The 6,000-nt window shown below is 27.2% G+C and overlaps 1 protein-coding gene across 1 annotated transcript; it reads right to left on the bottom strand.

Annotated features, from left to right (window-relative positions):
* Nucleotides 1-483: 483 nt before the first annotated feature.
* LOC127289958 (DNA replication licensing factor MCM4) lies at nucleotides 484-5,358 on the bottom strand. Its single transcript, XM_051318289.1, has 8 exons — nucleotides 5,073-5,358; nucleotides 4,469-4,770; nucleotides 2,517-3,409; nucleotides 2,128-2,450; nucleotides 1,783-2,060; nucleotides 1,322-1,722; nucleotides 1,038-1,248; nucleotides 484-848 (listed from the first exon to the last, which is right to left on the bottom strand). The coding sequence occupies exons 1-8, from the start codon at nucleotides 5,209-5,211 to the stop codon at nucleotides 741-743; spliced, it is 2,655 nt and encodes an 884-aa protein (XP_051174246.1). The 5' UTR covers nucleotides 5,212-5,358; the 3' UTR covers nucleotides 484-740.
* Between the last annotated feature and the right edge of the window lie 642 nt (nucleotides 5,359-6,000).

Genomic DNA, 6,000 nt, shown 5'->3' with positions numbered 1-6,000 from the left:
GACAGACCCAACGCTCATTCAATACAGAAACAGGTAGTACAATGATGTACCTCTTTTTATTTTATATAATTTCACAAATATTAAAAATAACGTTTAATATAATAATAAAAATAGTGTCACATTAAATAAATATGCCTTTTTTTAAATTAAAAAAAAATTATTTATTTCAATGTAACAAGTAATTAATAAAAGTGTAATTTTAATGTTAAATTAAAAACAATTATTTTGTTTAAACAATTTTTTTTTACTGTGAGGAGAAACAAAAAATATTGAATGCATTTTTAGTAAAATATTGTCGATTTCCAGTTTAAAAATTAAATAAGATAGACTATTTCAAACAGGTGTGTTTTTCCCGCGTAAGTAACGTTATGAATCTAACATTATTAGCGCGGGAAAAATATGAAATAGAATTTTTTTTTTTCCTTAAGAAATAAGACTTATTCTTTATAATTGTCAGATTTTATTTTTAAATTCTTAAATATACCACATTTATAAAAGTAAAAAATACTTATCTCGTATTGACGATTTACAGTTATATCTTAAGAAATAGACAAATTTAATTTGTTTCATGTAAATTATTTGAAAAGGGTAAATGCACTTAGGTGTCTAAAATTAAATCTTAATTCTATTCGCTATATTAATTATGAAATATTCGTCAAATAGACTTGAAAATAATTTCTTATTTAAGAATATAAAAAAAAGAAAAATATATCTATTTCATAATAAATGTCATAAAAAAACTAGTCCTTGTTTTTTAACAAACGAATTGTATCCTTACCGATGCGTTTTATGAAATCTTCATCTTGTAGATTTTTTAATGATTCCTCATACATTTCTCGTGTCACAAGCTAAAAAAAAAAAGATGATATTGAGAAAAAGAATTAATTTAAATTTACTTTCTCTAATTTTATTTTTGTGTTTTAATACAAAATAATCATTTTCCTTTTTTTAAAGTTCTAATATAGAAAAATCTATTTTGTTCAAATTCGAGATGAATCAAATTTTTTTTTAAGAATATATCTGTCACGTGTACTTACAGTATCAGATGATTCTTTAACTTCAATAAAAAGTTTCTGATAAGACAATGTGGGAACTTTTCCTTTTTCTGAAATAATCTTTTTCAATGCTGTAGTAAGTAAAAGTTGTCGTTTTCTTGCACCTTCAGAAACTCCTGTTGTCAAAATATTGACGTCAATTCTTCCAGTAATAGGATCTGTAGCCGATTGTTTAAGTGCCTCTCGATGTAAACTGTAAATTTTATTTTCATTTTTTTTGTTAAAGTTTAATAATTTTTTATGAATTAAATGTTAAAAATATTTACCGCCATGCTTCTTCGACATCTTCAATTTCAACTAAATTGCTAAAACGAACTTTTGCATGTGCTTCAGAAAGTCTAATTAATGATTCTAATTGTCGAGGATAAGCAGTTATTTGTCCACGACCACTTCCAACTCTTCTCATATCAACATATGCTTGTACCAATCTTTGTTGAGCTTCCTCGCTTAGAGTTGGTTTAATGTGTTCCTTAGAATAAGCAATATAATCACGCAATACACTCATATCAATTAAATCGTCTTCTTCTTCAAGATCCTCTTTGTAATACAATGATACCATATGCTTGCCAAGTTTTTTATCGAATTTATCATCTTGTGGATCCAACATTAAAAATATCAAATCGAATCGAGATAATAATGTATGAGGAAGCAAAACATTCTCAACAACCTATAAAAACGAAAATAATAATAATAAAATAAATTAAGAAATAAAACAGAAAATAATTACCGTTTTTCTCGAATTCCATTGAGATTCGCAAGGATTTGCAGCAGCAAGAATACTTGTTCTTGCATTTAATTGACAAATAATTCCCGCCTTTGCAATACTTAAAGTTTGTTGTTCCATAACTTCATGTAAAACTGAACGTGTACTTTCATTCATCTTATCGAATTCATCAATACAACAAATTCCATTGTCAGCTAAAACCAATGCACCCGTTTGCAAAACTAATTGACGAGTTTCTGGATCTTTAGTTACATATGCCGTTAAACCAACAGCACTAGATCCTATTTAAAAAAAAAGGATTATTTTACCAAAAATTAATTTTACCCCTAAAAAATATATATTTTTTACCTTTTCCACTACTGTATTGAGAACGAGGAACTAAATTAAAAGCAAATTGTAAAAGTTGAGATTTACTGGTTCCAGGATCACCACAAAGTAAAATATTAATTTCCGAACGAAAATGACTTCTTCCTGATACAATATGAGTTTTTTTAGTACCACCAAATAATTGTAAAAGAATTCCTTTTTTAATATCATCATTCTCATAAATACTTGGAGCAATATTTCTCGCGAGTCTATCATAAACATCTTCTTTTGTCGAAAGATGCTTGAGTAATTCAATTCTCTCCGGTGGAAAAGCATGCTCTTTTCCTTCTTCTTGATCATACAACCTTTAAAAAAAAAAAAAAAATTCATTTATCAATCTTTATTTTAAACAGAAATATAAATAAATTTACCTTTTTGAATCCTGTTTTCTAAAGTGAACAACATCGAGATGAGTTTTAAGAACAGAGCGAACATTTGATTGTCTTGGCATAACTTGCATTGGAACACCACGATAAATTCCAGTAATTGCAACACGATCTCCTGGTGATACTCTATCCACCAAATCATTATGAGCAAAAAGTGTAACAGTATGTGGTGTTTGACCAGCTGGCATATCATCAGGTGATTCTTGTAATTTAATCATTTGTTTATCCGAAAAATGACTTCGATTATGAACCAAATTAAAGCAAAAATTATTATTACAATGTGTGCAAACTGTTGGCTCGGCAATACGACCTCTATCAACTTCAACTAAAGTTGAAAATGAACAAATAATACATTTAAAAAATGATTCTCTCATCTCAGGAATAACGTTTGATGTTCGAATAACCATTCCCGATATTGTTATCAATTGATCAACATCCTCGGGATTTAACATACGCATATTTTTTGTCTTAGACACATTAAATGGTCGTACTTGAATTTGATGATCAAGAACAGCAGCTGGATATTTTTCGAAAAACATTTCATTAACTGCCATATCCAATGCAGGAATAACTTCCTGAGGATAGCGAACAAGTTGAGAATATAATTGTGCATCAAAAGCTTCAATATGTCCACAATTCACATTTAAATAAGGATCTTCAAGTGAATGAATTTCATTAAGTTTTTGTAAATAAAGTGGTTCAGTTAAATTCAATGTTTCTGGCAATTCATCATTTTCTGCATCTGGATCAATGAAACGTGTGACAAATCGTTTAAATTGTTCTTTTACACGACTTACTACAACGTTTGTTCCCCAAATTACAAGTTGAGGGCCTGCATTTTCACTCTCGGAAGTTCCTGCAACTGCATCTTCTGGAATCTGATTTTAAATTTTCATCATAAATGTTCTTTAAATTTTGAATTAGTGAAAAGTGAGCTACTAATTCACATTAGTAAGAATGTATGTGTGTGTATGGATCCCTTTTTTGTTTAGAAAATAACTTTAACAAGTTTTAATGGATTTAGATAAAATTTGGTAGAATTATTTATTATATTAATATCTCAAAACTGACCAAAGGATTTTAAAAAATACCCTCAAAAAAAAAAAAAATTATCGTCTTTTTTCAAAAAAATTTTTTTTAATCGAAAAAATGTTTAAATAGAAAAATTTAAAGTTATATATAATTAAATTTGTATTCCTTACGTTAAGACAAATCGATCGGTATATATAAAGTATAGTTTTAATTTAAATTTAAAGAATTAATGAAAGTTAAAAAATCAAAAATTCACATATTGGCTATAAAATTTTGTGATTATTTAAATTTAAGTTTATTGATGAAATAATTGTATTCCTTGCATGAGAACGAATCGATTGGTATATATACAGTTTACATTTGAAGTAAATTTAATAAATTAATGAAAATTAAAAAATAGAAAATTCATATTTTAGCTGAAAAATTTTGTATTTATTTAAATTCAAGTTGAAATATAAAATAATTGTGTTCATTGCATTGAAATGAATCGATATAATTGTAAATAATTATAAATTATATATTATTTTTCATTAATATTTAGAAATTTCAGCTAAAATGTGAATTTTTGATTTTTTAACTTCCATTAATTCTTTAAATTTAACTCAAATGTTTATATTATTATATTATTTTTGTATGTTTATTTCAATGTTAATGCTTTCTCAATGAGGAAGCAAAATGTTCATGTAATGGACATCAGAATTTACAACATGTTAATAAAATATTACTATTTGATTCAGTAGTTTTAAAATTTTTTTACTAAAGTTTTCATTAAGTAAAATGTGATTAAAAATTAATAAAAATTATTACTAATTTAAATTAGTAACTTATTTTTCACTAATTCAGATTTAGAGAGTAAAAAAGTATTTTGTATATTGAAAAAAGAATATTTTTGATGCGCTACTTACCGGTTCATCAACATTTACTTGTCTCAATCGTTTATCAGTTCTAATATCCGTTCTTTGTCTAATAGGAGTTCCTCGTATGCCACTTCTAGGTGTTCGAATTGAACCAAGAGAACTTGGTGTTCCATAATTTAAAGGTGAGGAAAGATCAATTTCACTCATCCCACCGGCAATGGGACTTGTTTGTAAAAGTCTATTTGGCGATGATGCCGGAACAGATTGTCCTTCTGATGATTCTGCAACAGTTCCTGGTACTCTTCGATTTCCATATCTAAGTGGAGTGTCCACTGAGCCATTACTTGGACCTATTAATTAAAATTCATTTAAACATTCATCGTTTTAAATTTATTGTTATAGAAAATTAAAAATAGTACTCTATTTTAATTATTTTCAAAAATTGAAATTTGTTTTTGCTTACCTTCATTGACAAAAAAAAGTGAATTATTTTGACAGTCTCATGTTTTTTCTTTGTTCTTAATGTAAGCATAAATTTTCAATTTTTACATAACAAAAAAAAAAATAAAAAAAAATAAAAATTCGAATTTATCGTAATAATCTATTAAATATAGAAAGTTATCAATATAGTAAGGGAAATATGTTTTCTAACCTGGCTTTGAAGGAGTGATGTTTCCATTTTGACTTCTGACTGAGGGAGATGGAGTTGCATTTGGTGATCTTTGTACACGTCGTGGAGTTCTAATATCCGATCTAGTTGGTGTTGGTGGTGGTCTCATAGGACTCGACATTTTGTCTTTCTTTTTGAAATATTTTTCTGGTTTTTACAAATTATTATTTGTCAGTTCGCTTGCAAGATGAACGATTAACTTCGTTTCCCGCGAAAAAACAGCGTGATGTTTATCGCGTCCAAGCACGATCTTATAATAAACAGGTTTGACAACTCTCTATGAAAACTCATGGAAATATATAAAGTATGCATCTTCCATCCTTGTCATACACATATTGTTTTGATGTAAAGTAGAGTCCACAATGTCAGTAACACTACTGCCCTCTTCATACTACTGAGTTCAGTAGGTAAATACCATCATATGGTTATGATTATAATACTTCGTGCTGGTAAATAAAGTCAGGAATCGACATCATTGTCAAAGATAAGCTTTTTGTGCTTCACGACAGATGGCGATAAATTAGTGTTTTGAAGAAAACGAAGAAAGATGCAAAAAAATCATCAGCTGCTTTATTGTTAAAATAAGTTAAGAAGAAGTTTTATATAAATATATTTTTCAGTTTTAAGTAGAATTAACAGCTTTTGAAAGTTTGATAAATCAGTTGATGAGAAATCAGTAATTTAAGGAACGAGATAAACTTTCCAACTTCCGGTGTATCAATTTTGTTAGAAAAGATTACTTTTATCACTTTTGTATATATAATTTCAAATTTTAAAAAACTTGAATGTTTTTGAATCTTCATGAAGATTTTAAATATCTCTGAAAATGGAATTATAATCCAAAATAGAACTATATCAATAATATAACCTAAAAATTTATTTCTGAAGAAAAGATAAATTAATATTCACG

Source organism: Leptopilina boulardi, unplaced genomic scaffold (assembly GCF_019393585.1).
Source record: "Leptopilina boulardi isolate dan_hultmark-lab unplaced genomic scaffold, ZJU_Lbou_2.1 LbouV2_51, whole genome shotgun sequence".
Taxonomy (NCBI): domain Eukaryota; kingdom Metazoa; phylum Arthropoda; class Insecta; order Hymenoptera; family Figitidae; genus Leptopilina; species Leptopilina boulardi.
The sequence above is the reverse complement of the archived record's forward strand: the minus strand, read 5'-3'. Positions and strand labels throughout refer to the sequence as shown.

What these genes read in the sequence shown, in the direction of transcription:
- LOC127289958 (XM_051318289.1), bottom strand. Translation starts at nt 5,211, where the DNA reads ATGTCGAGTCCTATGAGACCACCACCAACACCAACTAGATCGGATATT. An exon ending in CATCACTCCTTCAAAGCCAG is followed by an intron (nt 4,771 to 5,072) that starts GTTAGAAAACAT and finishes TTTAATTAATAG; the next exon opens with GTCCAAGTAATGGCTCAGTG. An exon ending in AAGTAAATGTTGATGAACCG is followed by an intron (nt 3,410 to 4,468) that starts GTAAGTAGCGCA and finishes ATTTAAAATCAG; the next exon opens with ATTCCAGAAGATGCAGTTGC.